Below are 26,634 nucleotides of genomic sequence, written 5' to 3'. Positions count from 1 at the left end.
CTTTCTCTAACTTTCCTTCCTTTCCCCTTTTTCTTTCCTTCCATCTTTCTCTCCTTCCATCCTTCTCTTTTTGCTTCCATGCTTCCTTCTCCCTTTCCTTCTTTCTTTCTCTCCCTCTTTCTTTTTTTCTCCCCTTCCCTCCCTCTTTCTTCCTTTTTTCTGTATTGTCATTTAGTATTTGGGGCTTTTTAAGTCCCTTCTGCTGTGTTTTTCAGTGTTTTTATGAGTCAAGGACTGTGCTGTCGCATGCTGGGCCTGTACATCAGACTGTAGACAGGACATAAATTCTGTGTGCCCAACAGGACGCCAGGGCTGCCTCAGATTAAAGGCCTTTGGATTTCCTTAAAACAGAGTCTTTAGATTGCTTAAAGTTTCAACAATGTTCTTTATTAAGGAAAACAAACAGATACTTTAAGGCTTTCTTAATGGTCTATCGGCTCTTTCAATCTTGTCCACAGGGAACAGGCACTATCTTCTTAACTGTAACTAATGGGGAAATCCTTAACTTCTAATCTGGGCAGTCTGTCTTTGCCTCTGTTGGCGTGGAGCCCCTGCACCCGGTACCAACTGCGTCTTGCTTCCGCGAGTGACCCTTACCAAGCAGAGCTTGGTAGACTTCCAGGGGGAAAAAAGGAGTTCAGGTTTCAATGATGGCTGGCTGATGTCCTTGAGCAAAGGAGCTGTAAGGCTGTACAACCCTGGTCAGGCTGTAGGCTGTATATCTCCCCGGCCAAGCCATAGAAGAGAAGACGAAGCTTTCTACAGGAGCTCTTGGTTTTATGTCCTGTGCGAAAGGCTTCTCTGTGTGGACTGAACTCAAAAAGGCTCCTATTCCCTCCAAAAACCCAAAGGGGGCGGGGCCAGGGAACCTAACTATAATGATTGCAGCCAAAAGAAGCCACCTATCTGCAGAGTCCCTGAAACTTAGGACTATAACAAACATTAAATGCAAAGTAAGGAAAATTGGAGCTCCTGGGACAGCTGTTCCAGAACAAGGACATACAATGGGTTTTTAGGTGTCTTGTGTCCAAATTTGGTGTCAATTCGTCCAATGGTTTTTGAGTTCTGTCAATCCCACAAACTAACATTACATTTTTATTTATATAGAATTTTTTACATTGAAAGTGGGAGAACATATTCATTTTAGATAGGAAAGTAGGAATGTAAAGAAACTGAGTGCGAGAGGAAAGAGAAGAACCCATAAGGGAATGGACAGAAATGAAAAAAATTAGAATAAAAAATAAAATAAAATTGTTGACTTCTATCTAAATTAGAAGGAAGTTTCATAGTTTTTGATGAATATATACATAAATAAATAAAAATAAAATTGTTGCCTTCCATCTAGACTAGAAGTTTCATAGTTTTTGATGAATATATACATTGAAAATAAAAAACATATTGATCTCCAAAACTAATTATCGAATCCCCCCCCCCCCTTTCCTTAAAAAATAATTTTTCCCCACGTTGGGAACCAGAAGTGAAGATGCCCCTTCAGATGCCAGCCTCCTCCTCCTTCTCCTCCTCCTATGACGAGGACTCTGGGCTCGCTTAGTTACGCCTTGCTCCTGTTTTATGCCTCGGCCGTTCGATTGCCTCGGCGTTCGCTGGCGATCCATTCGCTCGGCGCTCGGCTAGGCGCCCTGGCCTTGGTAGTAAGCGGCGAGAGGGAGCGAGAGAGAGAGAGGCTGCAGTGGGGAGAAGAGGAAGGCGGAGGAGGAAGAAGAAGAGAAAAAGAAGAAGCTTGCCGGCGGATTTGAGGCGTACTCTTCCCGGTCCGGACGAGGCCTTTCGAGTACTTCGGCCTCGGAGACCCCCGCACGACGCCTCCGGCCTTCCCGGCAGCCGGGCGCGCTAGGCCTCACCACCACTCCCTAGTTCAGGTAGGCTTCGGGCCTAGAAAGGCCGGGCCTGGTTCCTCTGAGGGGGCTCTTGAGGCGGAAACGGCGGCTCTTCAGGGTGGAGGGGCCCCCAGGGAGGTCTTGTGGCCTGGCCTTGAGGGCCGTCGGGGCCTTGAAGCCTCGGGGCGGCCTCCTGGAGGGGAGGCCGAGATCCCCGGGTGGGCGGGTCCCCGCCCACCCGGGGATCTCGGCCTCCCCTCCAGGAGGCCGCCCCGAGGCTTCAAGGCCCCGACGGCCCTCTCAGGAAACCCTTCAGTGCCTCAATCCAGGCCCTGAAGCCTGTCTCCCTGAGACACCCCTCAGGACGAGAATCCGAGGCCCACCCACTCGCCTTCCTCTTTCCCCCGTGAAAGAGGAACTTCCTCCTTTGTAAGTTTTTGCTTCATTGATAGTACTTACTAACCTTGTTGTTCTCTTTCAGAGCGCGGAAGCACAACTCTTTTCCTTCCCCCCGCCTTTTCCGACTCCTCCCATGTTCCCCCTTTTTCTTCTTCCTCAAAAAGATCCAGAGAAATTGAGCTTTGTTTTGGACACAGTACCTTAAACTAAGACCCAGGGCCCTTCCACACAGCCCTACATCCCAGAATACCAAGGCAGAAAATCCCCTAATATCTGCTTTATTCATTATTTTATTTATTATTTAAAACTTTTATATCCCGATCTTCTCAACCTCCATAGAGGGACTTAGACTGGCTTACTGCAAGGATTCAGTGGTAATAGTACAATCTAAAAACATCATATAATAACGAGTTAAAATACATGTCGATTAAAATTACAAATAAGCCAAATCACCAGGGTAAAATCATGTCCAACTCAGTCTGTATGTGTGGTCAATAACTTTGTTCTGTAGCCGGTTTCAACCATTACTCTGGGAATGCTTCCTTCCATAGCCAGGATTTCACCAGCCTCCTGAAGGACAGGAGGGAGGGGGCAGATCTGATCTCAATCGGAAGAGAGTTCCATAGCTGAGGGGCCACCACAGAAAAGCCCTGTCTCTTGTTCCCACCAGATGTAATTGTGAAAGTGGCAGGACCGAGAGCAGGGTCGCTATCTTGTCTCTCATTCCTGCCAGACGCGACTGTGAAAGTGGCAGGACTGAGAGCAGGGCCCCACCAGAAGATCTTAATTGTTTGTTGGTTCATAGGGGAGAATACATTCGGACAGGTAAACCAGACTGGAACCGTTTAGGTTTGAACTAGGTTATCTGAATCCACACATAGATAATATGGAATATTCTGCCTTGATGTTCTAGGGCAGGGGTCCTCAGATTTTTTTAAACAGAGGGCCAGGTCACAGTCCCTCAAACTGTTGGAGGGCCAGATTATAATTTGAAAACAAAAACAAAACATGATTGAATTCCTATGCACACTGCACATATCTTATTTGTAGTGCAAAAAACCCACTTAAAACAATACAATAATTAAAATGAAGAACAATTTTAACAAGTATAATCTTATTAGTATTTCAATGGGAAGTGTGGGCCTGCTTTTGGCTGATGAGATAGGATTTTTGTTGGGCTATTGTAGTTTTTTTCGGGCTATATGGCCATGTCCTAGAGGCATTCTCTCCTGACGTTTTGCCTGCATCTATGGCAAGCATCCTCAGAGGTAGTGAGGTCTGTTGGAACTAGCAAAAAGGGTTTATATATCTGTGGAATATTAAATATTAAAATAGAATTAAACATGGGTTGTTGTAGGTTTTTTCGGGCTATATGGCCCTTTGTCCCACCCTGGTCATTCCACAGATATATAAACCCTTTTTACTAGTTCCAACAGACCTCACTACCTCTGAGGATGCTTGACATAGATGCAGGCGAAACGTCAGGAGAGAATGCCTCTAGGACATGGCCATATAGCCTGAAAAAACCTACAACAGTCCAGTGATTCCGGCCATGAAAGCCTTCGACAATAGGATTGTTGTTGTTGCTGTTGTTGTGTGCTTTCAAGTCATTTCAGACTTAGGTTGCCCCTGAGTGAGAGCCAGGTAAATTATCTTAGAGGGCTGTATCAGGCCCTCGGGCCATAGTTTGGGGACCCCTGTTCTAGGATATAGGGCTGTGTGGAAGGGCCTCACAGAATACAAGCAGACCCCAGGTTATGAACAAGATAGGGTCTGGTAGGTTTATTCTTAAGTCGAATTTGTATGTAAGTTGGAACAGGTACATTTCAGCCAAAAAATCTATTTCTTAGCTTTGGCTAGCATAGGGAAGGGTCAGCACCCTTGTGGTGTTTGTTTCGCTGTCTGTGCCCCTGTTCAGAAGATTTTGCCTCACTTTCTGCCCCTGTGATTATTTCTTTATTTTATATTTTATTTATATCCCACTTTATCTCTTTAGACAGAGACTCGAAGAAGCCTTTTGGATATTGAAAAATGTATTTTTAAATTATTAAAAATTAATTGTATTTTGAGAAATGTTACTTGTGGAAACAGGAACTGGTGATACAGCAGTGGTTCCCAAACTTATTTTTGACCAGGAACCACATTGACCAAGGTCCGCTCTCCAACATTAGTATCAAAAGAGTTACAAATCAGTTTTTTGTCGACTTTAGATTTAAATTGCTTATTTGGGGTGCTGATTCAGAAAACTGCATTGGATAGAACACAACAGCTCTAGTTTCTGATACAGAACGCATGCAACCCAGTAGTCAGCATCTGCTCACCCACAGAAAACCATATTTAATAAGCCTCGGCACTATAAGAGGTTTTTACAAGACCAGGCACTCTCGTTGCAACAGTGTGGTAACAGTGAGGCCGCAAACCATATTTTAGTTCTTGTGGATCACTGGTGGTACATGGAACCAGGTTGAGAACCACTATGATACGGCTTCAGTTGAGACACCTTTTCCCCATGATAACTCTTCCAGGAAATAATTTCCCTTCCAAGGAGTAGATCTCTCTCACTTCCTGTTGTGTCACCCCCATTCTTAACTATGAATTGTTTGTAAGTCAAATGTTTGTAATTCAGGGACTGCCTGTATAGTAGGCTTTGCTTCCAAGTCAATATCCATTGGCTTGCCATGTTAGAAGAGATACCACATATAAATATTTATTGTTATGGGTACTACTGGCAAAATCATGAGTCCCATCTGACTTAATGCACTTTTAACGGGGGTACATCTACACCTAGGGTTGCCAAATCTTGGACCTCTAGCCTTTTAAATACTTCAGCTCCCAGAAGCTCCAGTCAGCTTGGCTGACAGGAAGGGATTCTTGGGCCCCTTCTACACAACTGAATAAAATCCCACATTGTCTGCTTTGAACTGGAATATATGGCAGTGAGGATTCAGATAACCCAGTTCAAAGCAAATATTGTGAGTTTTTCTGCCTTGATATTGAGAGTTATATGGCTGTGTGGAAGGGCCCTAGGAGTTGAAGTCCAAAAAATCTGGGAAACACTGACTACTAAGCCATAGAATTAATGCATTTTGACACCACTTTTAACAGCCTTGTCTCAATATTACAGAATCCCAAGAGTTGCCTTTTTATAAAGTCTTTAGCTTCACCAAACTACAACCCCCTATGATTCCATAGCACTGAGCCATGGCCGTTAAAGTGGTATCAAACCACATCATTTCTACAGTGTGGATGCACCCACAGTCTTCTCTGTCCCCTACCTTTTCTTCTTTTCTGACTCCTCCCATGTTCCCCTTTTTCTTGTCCAAAGACAGGGAGAGATGGAGTTGGTTTGCCACTGTTCAGGCCTCCCTTGTCCCTTAGCATTATCCTCTTGTACACAGCAATTTAAATTAAGGCCCACAGAATATATTAGGGTTTGCTTCTGAGTAAATATGAATTGTCTTGCCATGTTAGAAAATATTCCACAGAGGAAAGATTGTTATTATATGTACAACAGATGTATAATGACAATGTGTAAGGATGACTGAAATCCGGTGCGTATTTCCTTGAGAGTTAACCCTGTTAAGTGCAGTGAGACTGAATTCACAAATGAGTGTGAGATTTGACTGTTAACACTTTTTGCCATATTCTGGAGTGTATGTTGTTTTGTTCAGTGTAAAAATGAATACATTCTGCCTTTAAAATAAAATAAAAAACCCTGATGAAATAGACAACATAGTCCCATATGTCTATAATCCATATATATATCACTTAACAAAAATGTAAAATCCCCATACTTTTCTTTTTAGTTCAGCTTTAGAATATTGATAACTTTCAGCTATCATAAATCACAACATGTGATGGTTTGTTATGATGTATGAGTAGAAAAGAACATGCTGCTGTACAATCTTATGAGAGATTCTCTTGAATTATATGCATCTTAGGTTTTTGGATTGTCATATTGCTATTTTTTACTGTCATGTAACAAAGTAATCAGTGCCCATAGGGATTCAAACTTACCATTGCTGGTGCAGAAAATATAGCAATTGAAGAAATAATGGTAGTATTGTTTCTGTAGAGATGTAGCTTCCCCCACCAGTTATTATATCTAATCATATGATAAATTCTGTGTGGGATATAATTCTGTGAATGTTATGTGCATCCATTGTTTAGTATTACAGCTTAGGAGTAGCACAGCCTGTTGCCTTATAAGAAAGCTTTAGAATCACTAAAACGCCTACTTACTTGTAATTTATTTTTTCTCTTTTGTGCTTAATTTAGTTTGGTAGGGACTGAATCTTCCCTAGTTTATGTAAATGATTCCTATTTTTTTTGTCTTAAATCCTTTCAATATTATTTATGAAATTAAGGAAACACAGTTTTCAAGGCCCACAGGAATTTCCTCCCTACTCACCTTGAAGTAAGAATATTTTTCATTATTTCTTAGTTGCTGTAACACAGTCTTATTTATATGCTGGTCTGTCTGCATTGGATGTCTTAGTGTGAAAGACCTGCTAGTATAATGCAATAGTAAATGTGTTTTGTGAAAACATGTCAATTAGCTCCTTGATTAGGACCATATGATATATATTTTGAGAACTATATATAGATATTAAAGTCAAATAATAATGTCACCTTACATGTAAGTGATAAAAATAATCCTGGAAATATTGTTATGTCTGATATTTGACATCTGATGAGAATGAGTTTGTATCAATTGAATATGAACAGGGTTGTTGGCTGTGTATGCCATTCCCTGCAGTTGAAGGAAAATATACAGTTATCCTGAGAAATTACCATGTTTCTTTGCATTGTTTTAGGAAACCACCCACTTGAATATTTGGCATAATTAAGATGCTATACTTCAGTTGTTGTCACCAGAAAAAGACCATGAATTTCAAACCTGTGAACTGGTGTGTGTGTGTGCACATCATGCTGGACCATGAAACTCAATTATCAACCTGTGTAAAAACATGTATTTGTTTTGACTGAATCATATTTTCTAAAAAAAAAAAAAGATATCTGAGATAGAAACAGAGATAATGGTGATTAGGAAAAAATGAGTGGCAAAAATGGCTGGTACAGTGTTGTAAACATAGTTTAAGCAAGGGATAAAAACTAAACAAAACACTTTAGTCTTATGCAACCTCTGCAGGATCTGTCCTAAAATAACCATCACACTCAGTGACAAAACATAGTAAAATCACAGTGGAATCTTTATTATTTGGTATAAGTTAGTTTGATGCAGTATCTAAAGCACTACTGAAATGAAAATGCAATTGCTTCTTCCTGCTTTTATGTAGTACTCAGCAAGACTGGATGATGCAGGTGAAGGAATTCATGAAACTGTTTAAAATTGTCCTCTGTCCTTACATAAATAAAGGGAAATACTTCTACAGGAAGAGCAATAGGATACAGATTTTAGTAAACCTCAATTGTGACTGTAACAATTGAGGTTTCAGTGGTGCAAGCTCATTTTGTAAGGTAGAATATATTTTAAAAGAGCACTTCAACATGTTTAAGCAAATTCACGCCCTCCAAAAAAGAAAAAAAAGTAACCCTAACAATATGTGCATGTTGAATGAAATATCCAGATCAGTATAGGTAAACAACAATTTTGGGACTTCTATTGCTCACCTAAAGGCCTCTTCCAAAATGCATTCAGGAATGTATTTTTTCTTTAACAACTTCTCTTATGAGTTTTCTTTTCGGTGTCAAACATAGAGTTCTATCAATTTGTTACATATTGGGAATAGCTATTAAGGCAGGCTTACCCGATTTCCTCTTTTCTCTCCATTTTGTGTTCAAACATTTTCAGTAAGAGATTCTGAAGGCAGTTGCTGTTGACCATGTGTGTTGTAGGCAGGCATGCGTTGCTACACTGGGATTGGCTAGAGCAGGGCTTTAAACCTTTTCTGTTCCCCTTTACATCTGATAAATTTTTTACATGACTTCAGCTATACAGGCATATAAAATAGGTATAAAAACCAAACATTTACTGATAATTAATCAGCATTTAGTAAGGGTTGTTAAACAGGCTGATTTTCCTTTTTGTGGAGTAGAGGTGAAGCATTTTGTGCTGCGTCTACTGTAAAACATTGCACTTCGTTGCTAACAGATTTGTGTAAACTGGTGGCTTTGAGAAAACTTTTACTGTTGCCCATTTGTTTGTGCCCCCAACATTGAGGTAAGGGAATAGCGGCAAAAAAAGCCAATGAGATTTTGGCCTGCATCAATAGGAGCATAGTGTCTAGATCTAGGGAAGTAATTCTGGGCACCACAATTGAAGAGAGATATTGACAAGCTGGAATGTGTCCAGAGGAGGGCAACTAAAATGATCAAGGGTCTGGAGAACAAGCCCTATGAGGAGCGGCTTAGGGAGCTGGGCATGTTTAGCTTGAAGAAGAGAAGGCTGAGAGGAGATATGATAGCCATGTATAAATATGTGAGAGGAAGTCACAGGGAGGAGGGAGCAAGCTTGTTTTCTGCTTCCCTGGAGACTAGGACGTGGAACAATGGCTTACACTACAAGAAAGGAGATTCCATCTGAACATGAGGAAGAACTTCCTGACTGTGAGATTCATTCAGCAGTGGAACTCTCTGCTCTGGAGTGTGGTGGAGGCTCCTTCTTTGGAAGCTTTTAAACAGAGGCTGGATGGCCATCTGTCAGGGGTGCTTTGAATGCAATATTCCTGCTTCTTGGCAGGGGGTTGGATGGGATGGCCCATGAGGTCTCTTCCAACTCTAGGATTCTATGAATGCCATTTGGGGTCGGGACCAACAGTTTAATAAGCAGGGGGCTAGAGTACAGTCCTAGTCCTGTGCAACTCAAATTTGTTTTGTTTTTGCATTGTTTATTGCAGGCACAGTATTGCAAACTAATATTGAAAGTCCATTTCTGCAGCCCTTCTTCATAATTTCTCTTAATGCCGATGCTGCTAATAAAAACCTTTCAGTCAGCCAGAAGATGGGAAGGAAAGGAAGGGTGGACAGATAGCATACTATTATTTCGTAAAACAGAGCATCACTGTAATAGCCTTTATTAACTAAGCCATGTTTGGACTTATATCAGCTTAACTGTGGTGTATACCCATTGTTTCTCATCCTAGGTACGAAAAATATTAGCTACTTATTAATCATAAGGGTTACAGTTGAATATTGGTAACATAGTATCACTTTTTCTGGCGTTACAACCTGTCCTCATGATGTACAGAAAACAATCTTGAGCTCTGGAAACAGTGCTCATGAAGATCTGCCTCACATGCAAGCTTCTGTGCCATGTGATGCCATCTTGACATATTTAATTTGTTTATATTTTTCATCTGAAGTGTAGTTGTTTAGCCAGTCATTCCTGCTGTTTTTGGTTGTGTAATTATGAGGGCTTGTATGTGCATACTATTACAAATTTGTTTGTATTGAATTTCTCTTAGTAACTCTCAGTTCACTTCATTTTGATATAATTGGACTTAATTAAATTATCTTATGTTGCCATATCCCAGATATGCATGCTTTGCAGATCTGGAAAAAATGGCTGTCATCCTATTTAGTAATTACAAAATTGTAAGTGGGCTTATGATCTTGTACCTACTGGGAACTCATGTTTTCTCTTCTTATTAATCAAATGTGACCTCCTTACCCCTACTTTTTCCATCTGGCAGCACCCCAACTGAAAGGTTCCCATAGTGCTGCAGATGATGGCGCTGGGAAGTGATGTCTGCAGTGCTTTTCCAGGTGTGAAGCTAACTGAAAAATGACGTCTCCATTGTGGGGCTGGTTTAGAGAAACAGTTGCAGCAGGACCTTTTGGGTGCCTTTTTGCAGTGGACCTGTGATTGGGAGCACTGAAGGCATCACTTTCCAGCATCCTGAGCTGCATCACTTTGTAAATGTTTAGGTTGGAGTGCAACTGGGCTGAAAAAGTAGGTTTTAGGGAAAGGGATCATCAGGTGTAACTTTAGTAATGGAGCTCCTTCGTTGTTATGTCTGAAAATGCAATATTTCAGCCCATGTTTTTCATTTTTGGTGAAGTTATACAACAACAACAACAGCTTTATTCTTATATCCCATCACCAAAGGGACTTGGGAAGGCTTACATATGGGACAAAATGCCCACAGACACAAATACAAACCAATCCATCAAAGCAAAAACACAAAATAAAAGCATAGTTAAATATAACAATCCAGATAAAAGCACAATTCAATAGGACATAAGAGTATAAAACAGCAGTGTTAAAGCTCAATCAAATAATATTCAACAAAACCAATTGCCAGTAGTGCAATGGGTGTGACCAGGCTATAAAAGGTCCGGGCATGGGATAGTGTAAGCAGCGTATCATAGGGCTTGATATTAGATGAAGTGCAGAGAACAAAATATTATTATGGAACCTAGGGACTGGGCATTTATAACTTATTTTTCAAATCCCTGCAAAAGGAAGACAGTGTAGGAGCATGTCTAATTTTCCTTGGGAGGGTGTTCCAAAGTCAGGGGGCCACCACTGAGAAGGCCCTCTCCCTTGTCCCCACCAACTGTGCTTGTGACGGTGGTGGGAGCGAGAGGAGGGCCTCCCCTGCAGATCTTAGAGCCCATGCCAGTTCATAGGGGAAGATACGGTCTTAAAGATAGGCAGGACCTGAACCGTTTAAGGCTTTATGGGTCATAACCTGCACTTTGACCTCTGATAGTACTTAAAGTAGTGTTACTTAAAAGAATCAAATTCCTTTAGACACTAGCAGCAGTTGCAACAAATAGGAATTTCATAATTTGGATCGATCCATCAGTATGTGTAATTGATGAATGATAGAGCTGGGTCTGGTACTGGGGACTATTTCATTTGAAAAACTGTTAACTGTGAAAGCTAATTCTGTTTTGAAATGAAGGAAATTGAAATATAAATATATTCCAATAGAGTTAAAAGTCTGTAAATGTTAGAATGTGAATGCTAGAAGAACTACAATTTACCAATTGTTGTTTACCAATTGTGGCTATAAACCAAACCCCTTGACGGTACTTTGGTGAGATAAAAACATAAATGTGTCTGGGTGTATTGCTCTTGGATGCATTATTTCTGAATACAGTATGGTGTGTGCCTCAGCAAACATGTAGAATTCTAGTGATTGTTTAGGGAAGTACTGTTAAATTTCAAAAGGATCAAATGCCAAAAATCCTGGAAATAGATGGATTCAAAGTCTACACCAAAACATTGGAATGGGCACTGACAGTCTGCTCCCCTCTTCAGAATGCTGTGCTGCAACTTTCAACAGATACTATAAGTATCTGGGAGTTGCCAACCAATAGTAATTCTGAGATCCCATTTTCCTGTTGCAATCAGAAGAGGGCAGAGAGATGAAGGGGATGTGCAAATTGAGGAGAAATCTGAAACAACCCTCAACTATTTTTTTCTAGGGTTGGAATTCTCAGATATCTCAAAAGTGTTTTTGACTGCTTCTTACAAGAAGCTAGTAGATTTTCAGAGCTGTAATTCCTGTACAGTACAGTGGTTTAGATCTTGGAGTGCTGTAATCTGTTACAACATGTTACATTGCTAGGAATCTTGGATAATATATAATTTTAATGAGCTCTGTGTCTTAGAATGTATTTTTCTGACTTGAAACATTCTAATTTATATTATTCCAGATCATTCAAAAAAAAAAGGGGGTTATTAATAGAAACTTTGCCTTTTTGTGGCCTTTTTCTTCTGCCCTCTTTGTCACCCTGAAATAATTTTCTTCCATTTTACTAAAATGCACTATTTTTTCATGTTATTTTTAGATCGTGGTTCAGAAATGCACTAGTTCCAAACCTGACCAAACTGTGTCATCCGTGAACAAACTTTTCCTTTGTTTAGGTAAGAAAAGTATTTTATTTTTTTCTTTTGGAATTATTTCTTGCTATTTTTATCTTTTAGGCTAAGTTGTAAGCAACTGGACAGATCTCATCACAATGGATATATCATAGTGTCTCCTTTGAAAATATGGAGATCTGATTTACTGTGACTACCGTTGGTCATAGATTTTTAAATTGTATGATAGTTTGGTAGGTGTAAGAACTTCAGCATAATTCTATGGTCATCTCTGCTGGAAGTTGACCATAGACTTGTTCTAGAGATAATGTATATTTTGGTTGGGTGTAGGGCAGTAGCAGAATATAGACAGCATCAAATATAGGAATCCATGATTAATTAAATATGCTAATATTTCACTTGCAAATAAAGGGCAACTGTAGTTTTGTATTCTATAGAATTGTTTAGGATTTGTATTTTTCAACCATGAGCTCAATTTTTCAGAGACTGCCCTGTATTGCTGTGGCACTTTTTAAGATGCAGATAGTTGTTTTTGACTCTTTCGGTATCTAAGATGAGATTGCCTGATCTCATTGACAGGCAAATAGTTTTCCTCTTTCTGTTCAGAAATGAATCTTACAATGTTGGAACGAAGTTTTCATAGGAAAAAAAACATGTAAATTCTACTTGCTAAGACTTCCCAGAAGTAAATTCAGATAGGGATTGTTCTATGATTCTGTGATTGTGGTAAGCACTTGCATTTTACCTATCAGATGATTTTAGCAGATGAACATTCTATATTTACAAAGATACAGGAACCCCAGGAATGTCAGCAAATGCAAAAGTTGTGAGCTATATAGAGAGCAATGGAATTTTGAGGGTGTGTGTGTGTGTTGACCTATTGTGACTCCCATGAATTTCACTCAGCAAAGAAAACTGAGAGGTGGTCTCATCAGTTTCTTCTTCTAAAAAGTGTTCCCCAAAAGAGGAGACCTGTGCTGCCTCAAGACACATATTTGATATACATATAAGAAACTGCCTCTGCACTACAGACCTTGTGATTTGATGCCACAGCCTACGTGTCAACTGGGCTGCAAATCATGTCATGTTAAATATATACTTGGGAAACTGGGCCACATTTATTTTGACGTAATTTTTAATGAAAGTGAAATCTGTTAACATAATACGTGGTGAAAGGTGCATAATGTCTCTGTCTTAAACCACCTTTCATCTGAGATTTGATTCCAGGATCTTCCATAGATAGTAAAATCAGTGGATGCTTAAGTTCTGTTATATGAAATGACAAGTTATATACAAGTATATACAATACCTTATTTTAGGCCTTTTGAGTATTTCTCAGTGTATCAGTCGGAAACAAATCAAATTTGGATTGTTTACTTATTAAATTTCATACTGTTGCCTCCAGAGGCGGACATACTAGACTAAAAACACAACAAAGAAAACTTCATTATATTAAAAGTAGATTATGGGAGTTAAATGAAATGTATACAAATTAATTACTTTTATCTAAACTTGTTTTATTGTATCAGAGTAAAGCAATTAGTTCAGAGATTCCCTGAAGAACCCTGATAGGTTCCTGAAAAAGGAAAGTTTCTCTTCTGCTAGCTGATTAAAAATATCTCTCTTCATGAACAGCTGTTGTCTTGGGTCAGCAGTTTTGAAGCTCTTACTAAAGATTGTTACAAGAACGTCTTACTTTCATGTTCTATGACTGCCTTATTTTTGGTATGAACATGATTATATACTTCTGATACTTATATGGGTTCTTAACCCTGTTGTTGTCATGTGGCTTTAGTTAGGTCAGTTATTTCTGTGATTACGTGGACATATTTTGGAAAAGAAAGTACTCTAGAGGTGGGAAGTGATGCAGCAACAGTGAACTGAATGGAGCCCCCGGTGGCGCAGTGGGTTAAACCCTTGTGCCGGCAGGACTGAAGACCGACAGGTCGCAGGTTCGAATCTGGGGAGAGGCGGATGAGCTCCCTCTATGAGCTCCAGCTCCTCATGTGGGGACATGAGAGAAGCCTCCCACAAGGATGATAAAACATCAAATAATCCGGGCATCCCCTGGGCAATGTCCTTGCAGACGGCCAATTCTCTCACACCAGAAGCGACTTGCAGTTTCTCAGGTCGCTCCTGATACGACAAAAAAAAAGTGAACTGAATTTGTGCTTTTTATCTTGTTAGTTGAACTTTAAAAACAAAAGTAAAACAGTTTTGACTGGAATAATTTTTTATTCTAAAATAGTAGTTTGATGTGTACAAATTAGAAAAAGAAAGAAAGAAAGAAAGAAAGAAAGAAAGTTAGATATAGATCATCCTCTCTCCCTGAAGGGACTCAGGGCGGTTCACAAGAAATAACAAAATCGCAAACATTCAATGCCAGAAAACAAACAAACAGCAGTCAAGGCAAAGCATATAATAAAATCTTCTTTGTAACAGATTTGGAACAGAAATATTGCTCCAAAGTGTATAATTCTGCAACCTAAAACAGATTTGGGTTGTATGCAGTATAACTATGAAGTTACTTTATTTCTTGAAATCTGATGGTGGTAAGGAAAACACTAGAGTGGTAAGGAGTATTGACAATAGAGAGTGCTGTTTGTAAAGCTCTTTCTTAGGCTTTTGAATTATCTTTCCCCATCTAGATTTCCATGAGGGCAGTCTTGCAAGGTGTAGATGGCTCTTCTGTAGGTTCTTGGGGCTTTTGATCTGGTGTCTATTGGTGACTCATTCCCCTGCATTGCGGCAGCAAAAGCCATGAAGGTTGTACCAGAGAAGAATGCCGTGCGAATCCTGTGGGGCCGAGAACGAGGCACACAAGCATTGGGAGCCCAACGCCTTCTGCAGGAGTTAGTAGAAGACAAAACCCGTTGGATGAAATGGGAGGGAAAGGTAACGTTCTTGATGGCAAACTTGCAAGTGGCTTTTTGTATCTGGGAATATGAGAAAGTACCTTATTTTGTACCAAACAGTGGGGGCTTCTGACTCAGTTGTCTGCACTAACTTATTGATTTGTAGTTTTCCTAGTTTTGCCTGGAAAATCCAGGAATTGAACTAGGGATCTTTTTCAAAGCATATACTTCTCTATTGAGCTACAATCTATGTGTAACTATTCTGTTCATGAATTGTGTAATCTAATGCATTCCCTTGGTGGCTGATTTAGATTGAACGTTTATATGATATGCATTAGGTTCAGATTAGAGACTAAATCTTTTAAAAATTATATAACTCATTGATGTTTGTTGAAATATTGTGATCATGTTTAATTTTCCTGTTGATTAAGAGGTGGTATGATGATACATGTGGTGCATATTTCGGTTTCAAAAATATTTTGTTCTCTTAACTTTCAGAAGGTTGAGCTCCCAGACAGTCCTCGCTCCACTTTTCTGCTAGCATTCAGCCCAGACAGGTATATGCTTACGATTTTCTGTTCTCTTCTGGATAGTCTGTATTTTTGAACAGTCTGAATTGAAGTATTTTCTACTCAGTTTGGAACTGACAATGAAAGCTGCCAATGAATACGTTCACTTTCCATTATCAAATGCTACTCAGTTTTTTGAGGGTTTCATATTATTTGTGTACATGAAATAGTATTTTCATAAATGGGAATGATAGCTGTACAGTAGAGCCTTGAAATTGTTGATAGAAGAGGTTCTTCTGAACTAGTAAATTCCTGTTATGGTGGGACATGGACAGAGCAATATTTTACACTGGGGAATCTTATGACTCTGCAGATGTTGTTTGATTTCACGATTTACACGTCATTGCCTCCTCAGCCAATGATGAAGAATGTTAGGACTTTGGATCCAATATCTAGAGGACTGTATAATTCCCACCATGGTTTTACACAGATATCACAGAGTATATGAAGCTTTGTGCATTTCTTCAGGTTTTGTACTGTGCTTTCCCACCTCTAGAAATGCCATAAAACATATTCTGATTGCTTTTGTTTCATATAAACCAATATAGTATAGAGCTGTTGACTTAACTTACTTTTGTTTGTATAGCCCCTTGAAATAAAGGAGATGCAATGGGAAAAGGGAACCCCCTGTGGCGCAGTGGGTTAAACCCCTGTGCCGGCAGGACTGAAGACTGACAGGTCGCAGGTTCGAATCTGGGGAGAGGCATATGAGCTCCCTCTATCAACTCCAGCTCCTCATGCGGGGACATGAGAGAAGCCTCCCACAAGGATGAGAAAAACATCAAATCATCCAGGCGTCCCCTGGACAACGTTCTTGCAGATGGCTTCTCACACCAGAAGCAACTTGCAGTTTCTCAAGTCGCTCCTGACACAACCACAAAAAAAATGGGAAAAGGATTCTGTAATTTCTGACTTTGGGAGAAAAATAAGATCTTTCATAATATGTTAGATTTTGGAATGTGAATTGTCAGAAAAAGATGTAACTGATTGATCAGACGGTTATTATTAAATGATTGTCTCATCTTTTTTAAAAATACTGACTTCACTAGAACACTAAGGATGTTTTACTCAAGTGTTACTTATAGTGGTGACCGATGGACCATTGTTAGTAGATGAGATCTTCAAGTAAAGACTGAAAAAAAAAACTGCAGTCAAATGAGTACAAGCATGGTACTGGCCCCACCCATTTGATAGCTGAAGAAGCACTGTTTTATTCAGTAAATTTAATGCTTGTGTTAGTTGCAAAGGTGATGGAGCTATAGTGAAACAATGCTATTGAACTTTAGCAATGTTATATTTGTGTATCCTTAGCGTGTGCTGCTTTAAGTAAATGCTTAGTCAGAATAATTTGTGACTAATAATAAAATACCCGAATGTAGTGTTCATGCTGTGACATGTGAATAGTTTTGGTACTAGCCTTCATATCCAGTAAGGATTCTGCACATAGGTTTATAATTTTAACCTCTTTGCACAGATTCATATCCCTCTTGCATCCATCCACCTTGCTCTCTTTCCAATACAGCTTGCTAAATGGCATCCCAGATATGGAACGAACACTTATAGAGCTTTTTCTTTTCCCCAGGACCCTTATGGCATCTACACACGTGAATCATAATATTTATATCACAGAGGTGAAAACGGGCAAGTGTGTGCATTCTCTGGTTGGGCATCGAAGAACCCCATGGTGTGTAACCTTTCATCCTACTATCCCAGGGCTTATTGCATCAGGATGCCTTGATGGAGAGGTTAGAATTTGGGATTTGCACGTAAGTTTCTTCTTTTTTTATATAATAATTTTTATTAGGGTATTTATCAAATACAACGAAAGAGGGGGAACATTCAAAGAAGATAGAACAGTAGGAAAATTATAAAAAAAAATAAGAAAGAGGAAGAGAGAGAAAAAAAATAAATATAAAAATGAAAGATATAAAAAATATTAAAAAAAAAACGATATGGGAAAAAATGAAAAATATATAAAAATCCATATAAAAAGATAAAAAAAGGTTTGACTTCCATCTCATCATCAGGTGTTGTGTCTCCCAAAATGTTTCTGTTGCTTTCCCTTAAATTGTCTCTTTTTTACTTTTCTCTTTCCTTCTCGTAATTATCAAAAAGTGTCCAGTCAGTCTTCTTTATTGGGTTTCCAGTATTTTTTTTCAAAAAAAAGGTCAATACGTCCATCTCTCTTATTTCTCTAATTTTCCCTAACCATTCCTCCTTATTAGGGATACTTTCCTGTTTCCAAACCTTTGCTAGAACTATTCTCGCTGCCGTCGTCATATATGTGAAAAGTTTATCCTCATTTTCCTGTAATTGTAATTCCAAGTCCGTGAAGCCCAATAAGTAATATTCAGGTTTCTTCTTAAATACTCTTTTCAAATTTTTTTGTAGCTCTTCATGTATCATAGCCCAGTATTTCACTACTTCTTTACATGTCCACCACATATGATAAAAGGTCCCTACCTGTTGGCAGTTTTTCCAGCATTTATCTGAGGAATTTTTATTCATTAAAGATAATTTCTTAGGGGTGGTATACCATCTGTGAAACATTTTTATCCAGTTTTCCTTTAGATCTGTTGCATATACATATTTTAATTTCTTGTTCCACATCTGTTCCCACTCCCTAAATTGAATCGGTCTTCTTATATTTTCTGCCCACTTTATCATACATGGTTTAACTTGTTCAGCTTCCGTTAACCATGACAAGAGCGTGTTGTAAATAACTGTAATAGCTTTTTTCTTTGTCTTCAAAATTTTGTCCCAGGTTGAACCTTCCCAAGCAAAACCTATTTTGTTATCTTCTTTAATATAATCTTTCATTTGTAGATAATGCAGCCATGTCATATTCGTATTTTTCTCCTTCAATTGCTCATAGGTCTTAATCTCTCCTGTATTCTCTTTTAAAATGTCCTTATATGTTGGCCACACTCTCCAGCCTAGTAATCTTCTTTGATGTGCCTCCATTGGAGATATCCAAAGGGGCGTTTTAGTATAAAAATAATTCTTATATTTCATCCATACTCTCAGCAGCGATGCTCTGACAAAGTGATTTCCAAATTTTTTTCCCTTTTTCTCTCTATTGTACCACGTGTAGGCATGCCAGCCTACACGCAGATCATGACCCTCTAAATTCAATCCTTTTTCATTTTCTAGTAACATCCAATCTCTAATCCACAAGAGAGCACTTGCATCATGGTAAGCTTTAAGATCTGGGAAACCTAGACCACCTCTCGTTTTTTTATCTATTAAGTTTAAGTACTTAATTCTAGGTCTTTTTCCATCCCAAACATATTTCAACAATTCTTTATTCCAATTTTTAAAGATTGTTTGATTTCTGATTACGGGAATATTTTGAAATAAAAATAGCAGTTTCGGTAATACATTCATTTTAATTAATGTTATTCTTCCTAATAGGGATAATTTCAATGCTTTCCAGTTTTTGAGGTCCTTCTGTATCTTACTCCAAACTGATTCATAGTTATTCTTCAACAACTGTCCATTCTTCGCGGATATCCAAATGCCTAAGTATTTTAGTTTTTTAACAGTTTCCATTCCTGTAATTGATGTGATCTTCTCCTGGTTTTCCTTCTTTACATTCTTAGTTAAAATTTTTGTTTTTCCTTTATTCACTTTGAAGCCTGCCACTCTTCCATATTCTTGCATTTTCTCTATCCAATTCTGGAGATTATTTATAGGATCTTCAACAATCCCTAGCAGATCGTCCGCAAAAGCTTTAATCTTGTATTCGTATTTCCCAATTTTAACTCCCCTAATATTTATATCTTCTCTTATTGTCTTCATCAATGGCTCCAAAGCCATAATAAAAATCAAGGGAGACAACGGGCACCCTTGTCTTGTTCCTTTTGTAATTATAAACTCTTCGGATTGTTGTCCATTTATCCGAATTTTTGCTCTTTGTTCATCATAAATAGCATTGATTGCATTTGTAAAGTATACTCCCATGTCCAGTTCCTGGATCAACATCTTAAAAAAGTCCCAATTTAAATTATCAAATGCCTTCTCTGCATCAATTGATAAAATGGCAGCTTCCTTCTGATGGTTCACTTCAAAGTATTCTATCAAATCAAGAACAGTCCGTATATTATCCTTCATGTATCTTCCTGGGAGAAACCCTGTCTGGTCTTCCCCTATCCAGTCCGTCAAAAAATCTTTTAATCTGGTCGCCAAAATATTCGTAAATATTTTATAATCTACATTCAGTAAGGAGATAGGTCTGTAATTCTTAATATCCTCAGGTGATGAGCCTTCTTTATGTATCATTACTATTTCGGCCTGGTTCCAGGATTCCGGAATTTTTTGGTACAATAGTGCCTCATTTAGGTAAACCTTGGTAAAACAGTTCTCTTCGTTGATTTATAAAAGCCCGCTGTAAATCCATCAGGACCTGGGGCCTTATCCGCATCCATTTTATTCAAAGCTTTTTCAATTTCTTCTTCCGTAATCTCTTTATTCAGCTTTTCTCGTATTTCCTCTGAAACTTTTTGCAATTTCAGTTGGCTTATATATTCAGTGATTTCCTCCTTCCTTATTCCATCACTTGTATATAACTTACTGAAATATTTCCTAAATTCTTCCATAATTTCCTTATCAGTCGTGAACACTTTGTCTCTTTCCGTTATTTTCGTTATTTGTGTGGCTTGTTTCTTCTTACGCACTTGCCTCGCTAGCCATTTCCCAGATCTATTCGCATTTTCAAACGTTTGTTGTTTCAAGAATTTAAGATCTCTTGCTTGTCTTTCAATCTCTAAGCGAGACTTCTCCTGCTTAAGTCTCGCTAATTCCTTGTTCAGTTTTTTGCTATCCGGTTTCTTTTTTAATTCCATCTCTTTTTCTCCAATTTTGTTCATCACTTCCTTCATTTGTCTATTTCTTTCTTTATTTTTCCTGGCTCCATGTTGAATGAAGCATCCTCTTAAAACGGCTTTCAGCGCGTCCCATGTTACTTGTATTTTTGTCTCTTCGATGTCATTAATTTCAAAGTAATCCTTAATAATTTTGTTATAATGCATTTTGTCTTCCTCTGTCTTAATCAGGTTTTCATTCAATCTCCATTTTCTTTGATAGTTCTTATAATTTATTTCTATCTCCAATGGGCAGTGGTCTGAGATATCTCTGGGTAGTATTTCCATTTGTACTACCTTAGTAGCTAATTTTTTTGAGATCCACGCCAGGTCTATCCTTGACCATGCTTGATGTCGATAGGAATAAAAAGTATAATCCTGTTTCTTTTCATTCCTGACTCTCCAGGTGTCTTCCAAATCAAATTCCTTTTGGAGATCAAAAAATTTTTGTGGCAGTAACCCCCCTCCATCTCCATTCTTTTTTGTCTTATTCTTATCTTTTTGTTTATCCATCACTCCGTTAAAGTTCCCAATCAATAAGAGCTCATCAAATTCTGTTTCTCTTAGTTTTGTAGATAAAAATTGAATGAATTTAGTCTTTGGGCCATTTGGTGCGTATATGTTACATATCAAAATTTTCAAAGTTCCCATCAAAATTTTTACTGCAACGCATCTTCCTTTTTCTAATGCAACTTTCCTTTTATAGGGGAATTTTAAAATGCATTTTATTTTCAGCTCAAAGTTATGAATTAGTTATGGATTGGCACATTTATTTTCAGCACTTCTCCCCTTTGAGCTCTTCCCACACCACTTAGGTAGTAGGCATATTCAAAGAACTGCATAACTGTGTCCAGTGACACATTTCATCCAATAAAATCTCTCCCATCCATTTCCATTGCTCTTAATTTCTCCCTGATCTCTGTAGCATACTTCAGACCCTTGTTGTAAATCTCATTCTGGGAGAAAGGGGGATATAAATTCAGTAAATATGTAAACTTTTACAGATAATGATAAATCCTTTTGGTCTCCCATTATTTTTATTTCTGAATTCAATGGACATTTTGATGAAAGACTCTATAGAATTTAAAATTTTAGAATGTAGAAAAGTGTTCGGTGGTGGAATTGTCATTTTGAACTATAATGTTTCATAACGCTGAACATTGTTCCCTGATGTATAATATCTGAAAAGTCTGTGTGAATTTAGATAAACAGTTTTAATTGCTCTGGAAAATATGGTACCTCTTGGATAGCTTGTATAATATGTGGCAGTGCTTATACTTCTGTGAGATAAAGAGTTGTGAGAGTCTGACTTTATACTTTGGGGCAACTATAGGAGGAAAGCACATGGGATGGGATCTGATTCAGCATCGTAAGAGAAGAAGTCCTTTTTTTGCGGAGATGGATTCTCTTTGTTTTAACCCCATTCATGACTCCAAGATTATTTGTTCTTAGGGTGGAAGTGAAAGCTGGTTTACAGATAGCAACAATGCCATTGCATCCTTGGCTTTTCATCCGACGGCTCAGCTCTTACTAATTGCAACAGCCAATGAGATCCACTTTTGGGACTGGAGTCGCCGGGAGCCTTTTGCAGTTGTGAAAACAGCCAGTGAAATGGAGCGCGTTAGGTGAGTAGTCTGGTATGCTTGTATTGTTTGGAAGAAGAATGGGAAATAATAGTCTTTTGAAGAAATCTTTGGGGACATAGTTACAGAAGGTAAATGAAAAAAGAAAGGATGTATTGCAATTCGGAGTTTAATGATAAACTGGTTTATAAAAGACTGGTTTTGAAGGTACATGATGCTGCAAATGCTTAAACTGATCATACCCACTACCTTGTTGCAGGGTGACTGGAAACAGTATATAAATTGCTCTTAGGTTTATCCAAAAGAACAATAGGATAAATTTTAGAAGTAAAAATTCAATAAAATCTACAGCAGGTATTTTGGATACATAGAACTATCAATACTATGCGGTTACACACTATACAACTAAACTACAACTAAATAAAAATAAATAGAATACAAACTTTCCACACTCTGTTAGTTGTTATCTTTTATTAGGCTACTACTAATATAATAACTTTATTTTTGGTTATTTCTATACTACTAATTTTATACTACTACTAATAATGTAACATTTTTATTAGTTACCCATCTCTCCTTCAGATTCAAGGTGGGGTACAACACAGTTAAAACAGATATATAAAACACATCTCTATTAAACTGCATATTCAAAAATGCTCAGAATAAAGACTGTCACCAACACCAATAAGATGCAGGTTAAAATTCAAATTCACAGTTTAAAATTGACTTTCTTAGGGGAGGGGAGGACTGCTGGAAAAGAGAGGTCTTCACTTGTGACTTGAAGTTTTACAGCTGATTTAGCTGTAGGATATCTTCCAGCAGGTCATTCCACAGTGTTGGGGAATCAGACTTCTTCTTGTGGCACACTCTACTAAATCGTGAATCCCAAAGTTGATAAATGCCCCCACTGTTATTGTGAATAGGTGATGAACAGGTTTCAATCTTAAAGTTAGTCAACAATGTCCCCTTAATCAGCATACTCATTTTTTGCTGTTTGACAGAACTTCATTAACCATTCTTTTTTGTTGAGATAACTGGTTCCTTCCACCTCTCAACACATACAATTCCTGCAGCAATGGTTATATGTTGAACTTGAGATACTACAGATATGCAAGAGGTTCTTTTTGATTGGAGTTCAAAGTGCGAACAACTGGAACAGCTTGTTCTGTTAGTGATTAATGTTTCTTCTTTTTTTCAGACTAGTGCGATTTGATCCACTTGGGCATTATTTACTCACAGCAATTGTTAACCCTTCCAATCAACAGGTAAAATAATGTATCGCTTTTACTAAATATAAGAATGCTGGTTGTCTCACCCCTAGAATGTTTGGAATTTTGAATGCCGACTTAAGATATTTCTTAGAAGAGAGTTCTGTTTCATGATAACTCTGTATGCTTGTTAATATGTGCATCTATGGCAAAAACTACCCTATTGTGTAGCAATATGAGGTAGACTTTTTCAGTCCATAAAGAAATTTCAATGAAGAGAAGAACTCAGTAATTATTTATCCTGTTAAAAATGGAGGTTTTGCTTTGCTTGTCACAGTGTTTATTTTGTCATTATGTGTCTTATTTTGAAACAAACAATCCAACCACTTGCATTTCTTTCTGCAGAATGACGAAGAGGTGGAAATACCTGTGGATAGTACAGAAATGCCACATTATCGTCAACGGTCCATTCTCCAGTCTCAACCTGTGAGACGCACACCACTCCTTCATAATTTCCTGCATATGCTGTCCTCACGCTCTTCTGGTATCCAGGTGGGAGAGCAAAACGCCATGCAAGACTCAGCTACTCCCTCCCCTCCCCCACCCCCTCCTCCCCCTCCCCCTCCACCACCTCCCCCTCCCCCTCCACCACCGCCTCCAGCTAGTGAAGCCTCTAGAGCATCTGCCTATAATGGCCTCAATGAGCCTGTCAGTTACCCCTCAGTAAAATGTTGCCAGCATCTGGGGGTGTTGTGCCTTTGCAGGCGATGTTCTAGTGCGAGACTTCCTTCTTCTCTTTTCCCGTCCCAGGACAACGCCCCTTCCACATCCTCTGGGTCCACTGGCACTTCTTTTTCTTCTGTGCAAATGGAGCCTTACCAGCCCCAGGAGCAGGCATCTACAGCACAGCAGGAGCAGGGACTCCTTAACCGACCATCTGCTTTCAGCACTGTGCAAAGCAGTACTGCTGGCAACTCCCTGCGCAACCTTAGCCTGGGCCCTACTCGTAGATCCCTTAGTGGGCCTTTGTCAGGCCATCCGTCCAGGATCCACCCAAGAGAGATGGCTTCTGGGTTGGAGGGTTCTGAGTGGACTCGAACGGTGTTGAATATGGGCCCTCGCTCTGAGCTGGAAGGTATGCCTCCTCCTAGAACCAGTGCCTCTTCAGTGAGTTTGTTGTCAGTACTGAGACAGCAAGAAGGAAGCTCCCAGTCCTCTGTGTATACTTCAGCTACAGAAGGGAGGGGTTTTCCAGCTCCTGGAGCTGAAGCAGAAAGCTCCAGTAGTGCTGGCCCAAGCAATCCAGCCAGCCTTCGCAATGAGCTTCAATGTGACTTGAGGCGGTTCTTCTTGGAATATGATAGGCTGCAGGAGCTAGATCAGGGGATAGGTGGCGAGTCCAGTCAGTCACATCAGGCTCAAGAAATGCTTAATAACAACATAGAGCCTGATCGGCCTGGTCCTTCTCATCAACAGACCCCACATAGCAGTGAAAACAATTCCAATTTGTCACGGGGGCACCTGAACCGCTGTCGCGCCTGTCACAACCTGCTGACTTTTAACAATGACACGCTTCGCTGGGAAAGAAGCACGCCCAGCTATGCACCTGGGCAGGTCCAAAGCACATTTGAGGGTGTGCCATCCAGCAGTAGCCAACTACCAACTTCTGAGAGAATGGAAACCAGAACTTCTCCCTCTAGTAGACTGCCACTGGGAAGATCTTCTAACCCTCCAGAGGAAAGGACTGTCAGAGTGGTCTTTAACCAGGAAACAGGGCACTGGGAAAGAGTTTACAGCCAATCTGCTTCAAATAGACCTGGGAATGTATCACAGGACGCCTTAAACCAGGAAATGCCTGAGGAAAGTTCAGAGGAGGATTCACTCAGGAGGTAAGACTGTTACACTCTTCCAGTTACATGTCTTCACATTCTGTGCATCGCACCATGAACTGTATATCTCACAATTACTTGAAGATAGTTGAAGGGATAGTTTAAGTGTCTATTCTCTCAATATGGAAGAAACAATGACTTCTTTCTATAATACATGATACTGCAATAGAAGTGCTACTTTTTTGAGGAAAGCACATTTTTGTGCTTCATCATATTAATTAGTATGAGTCAGAGTTGAATTGGACACGTGATTAAGTAGTTTTTAAAGTTTTCATATTTAGTATTTGTGATGACAGCATACTCTTCTATTTTAAAACCCGTGCCTTACTTTTGGCCCACTCTCCTTTAGAAGTCTCGCAGTTGACTGCATAATCACTTCTTATATCCTAAATTTACCTAACACTGATCTTATCTTTTAAAAAAAGAATGACTAATTTTACCTTGAAATAGTTTTGTCTGCAAGCTACTTATATTCACCTTAGTTTACTCATAACTGTTGGTATATATAGAGATGCTTTCCTGTCCACTGATATGTATGAATTGCACCAATTAAAATCATTTTGCAGCATCTAAGAGGCTTTCACCTCATGTCGAACTGTTACTGTTTTGAAAGACATTGGGCCAGGAACAGTGTTTGTCACAAATATCAAGCCTGAGAATTCAATACTTGCCAAGTGTAATGGTCTGGAAAATCATTATAGGCCAAGGTTCCTTTTTAAATCTGCGGGCTCTCTTCCCAAGAGAAATAAATAAGAACCAATTAAAATAAATGTATTAAATGTATATTAATATGTATTTTATTTATTCTGTATGCTTAGAGCAGCTTCAGTTAGCTGTACTATCTCCATTGTCTGATTGTAGGAAGTTGGAAGAGGCAGTAGCATTGGTGTAATAGTGTGCATACATGTCCTTTCAAGATAAATGTGGGGAAGCTGTGGAGTGCACCTGGAATGGCATGTGACTGGTTTGGGGGAAAAGGAAAATGGATGGAGAAGTAGATACAGAGAGACAACTGATAATGATGTTGATTCCTAGAAATACTGGAAACCTGAAAGTCCCAAATAACTGTCTATAAGAATTTCACATGTAGACATTTTATTTCTAGAGGGATGAATTTTGTTTAGGTTACATTAACGAATGGGCATTATGATGTGAAATATTGAGGGAGAAAGTGGTGGCTACGCCACATGGCACTTTCGCCTCTCTTATTTGTTCATTTATATTGTAGAAAGGATGGACTTTATGTATCCTATTCAGATTCTTCCTTCTTTGCTTCTTATGATCCTGCTGATTCAATCTTTGAGTTGCCTTAACTGTCATAGATGGTTATGTTCTTCCATTTCCTCTGAGGCAGTGGCAGCTGTTCTCAGACAATCTGTCAGTCATTTACCTCTCTAAACAGATGCTTTTTGCTATGGTAAATGAATCTGGAGCAGACAGCCTAATGTGTGGGCTTGTTTTGGTATGCAGTCCATTGAAATTCCAGCAGTACAAAGCTCTAGTAGCTCTCTCAGACAAAAGACTGTTTTACATACTCTTCAGTTCTGCCTGTGCTATGAATTGTCAGCATGGAATGATACTGTCGTCGAAATATGAGAGTCTGAGATACTTCCCATGGCATTTTCTTTGTTATCA

General features: G+C 39.0%; 1 protein-coding gene across 2 annotated transcripts in view; it reads left to right on the top strand.

Annotated features, from left to right (window-relative positions):
• The first annotated feature begins 1,613 nt into the window (after nt 1–1,613).
• Nucleotides 1,614–26,634, top strand: part of AMBRA1 (autophagy and beclin 1 regulator 1) — a 168,294-nt gene continuing 143,273 nt past the window's right edge. Inside the window, exons 1-9 of one of the 2 annotated variants that reach the window (XM_060763821.2) lie at nt 1,615–1,880; nt 12,003–12,078; nt 14,682–14,928; nt 15,387–15,445; nt 17,040–17,223; nt 21,772–21,944; nt 23,101–23,167; nt 23,516–23,662; nt 23,921–24,999. In XM_060763821.2, the coding sequence (XP_060619804.2) occupies nt 14,794–14,928; nt 15,387–15,445; nt 17,040–17,223; nt 21,772–21,944; nt 23,101–23,167; nt 23,516–23,662; nt 23,921–24,999 (1,844 nt within the window). In that variant the 5' untranslated portion in view covers nt 1,615–1,880; nt 12,003–12,078; nt 14,682–14,793. Of the gene's footprint in view, nt 1,881–12,002; nt 12,079–14,681; nt 14,929–15,386; nt 15,446–17,039; nt 17,224–21,771; nt 21,945–23,100; nt 23,168–23,515; nt 25,000–26,634 lie in introns of both variants that reach the window. The other variant, XM_060763813.2, reaches the window with a different exon arrangement.

The sequence above is a fragment of the Anolis sagrei genome, chromosome 1, assembly GCF_037176765.1.
Source record: "Anolis sagrei isolate rAnoSag1 chromosome 1, rAnoSag1.mat, whole genome shotgun sequence".
NCBI lineage: Eukaryota > Metazoa > Chordata > Lepidosauria > Squamata > Dactyloidae > Anolis > Anolis sagrei.
Note: the sequence above shows the minus strand (reverse complement) of the source record. Positions and strands in the feature narration are given on the sequence as shown.